Here is a 632-nt window from a genome sequence, read left to right on the forward strand (position 1 = left end):
ACCATTTTCCTGTACTTTTTTCTTATTTTTATTGGTCATTATTTTTTTTTGTTGTACTGAAGTAATCCTTAAATGAGGCATTAGATGAAAGTGGATAAAAATAAATTTGATATCTACATCATCTTGTTTGGAGCAGACCCAGAAATTTAATTAATAATACTTAGTGTCTCAATAAAGAGTACAGCTAACTGTTCCATTTCTTTAGCTCCCGCCTTGGGCCTGTGGATTCATAATAGATACAAATTCAGACCCAAAGAACTGCCCCTTTCAGCTGTGTTCTCCAATACGTCCCCCGAAATATTATACATACAAGTTTGCAGAAGGCAAACTGTTTGAGGAAACTGGGCATGAAGACCCAATAACAAAGACTAGTCGTGTTTTACGTATGGAAGCCAAAAGCAAGGTAAGTCTTTGTGATCCTCACTGTCAGCCCCACCATTTACTGAAAAGATTCTGTTTGTTAATTATTAATGCCCCGATGAGACTACATTATCACCGTTTAGTAAAGTGGATCTCACATTCCACTGCAAGACTCAAATCATCTTAGGAAGTAAATGGACTTTTCTTTAAACTTGAATACTCATGCAATTTTTTTTTTTTTTTTTTTTTTTTTTTTTTTTTTTTTTTTTTTT

General features: G+C 33.5%; 1 protein-coding gene across 5 annotated transcripts in view; it reads left to right on the top strand.

Annotated features, from left to right (window-relative positions):
* The window catches only part of PREPL (prolyl endopeptidase-like), a 36,087-nt gene that overhangs the window by 23,521 nt on the left and 11,934 nt on the right, over positions 1-632 (top strand). For all 5 annotated transcript variants that reach the window (XM_010842294.1, XM_010842298.1, XM_010842297.1 and 2 more), the window contains one exon: positions 206-403. In XM_010842294.1, coding sequence (XP_010840596.1) covers positions 206-403 — 198 coding nt within the window. The remainder of the gene's footprint in view (positions 1-205; positions 404-632) is intronic.

The sequence above is a fragment of the Bison bison genome, unplaced genomic scaffold (assembly GCF_000754665.1).
Source record: "Bison bison bison isolate TAMUID 2011002044 unplaced genomic scaffold, Bison_UMD1.0 scf7180017864177, whole genome shotgun sequence".
NCBI classification, from domain to species: domain Eukaryota; kingdom Metazoa; phylum Chordata; class Mammalia; order Artiodactyla; family Bovidae; genus Bison; species Bison bison.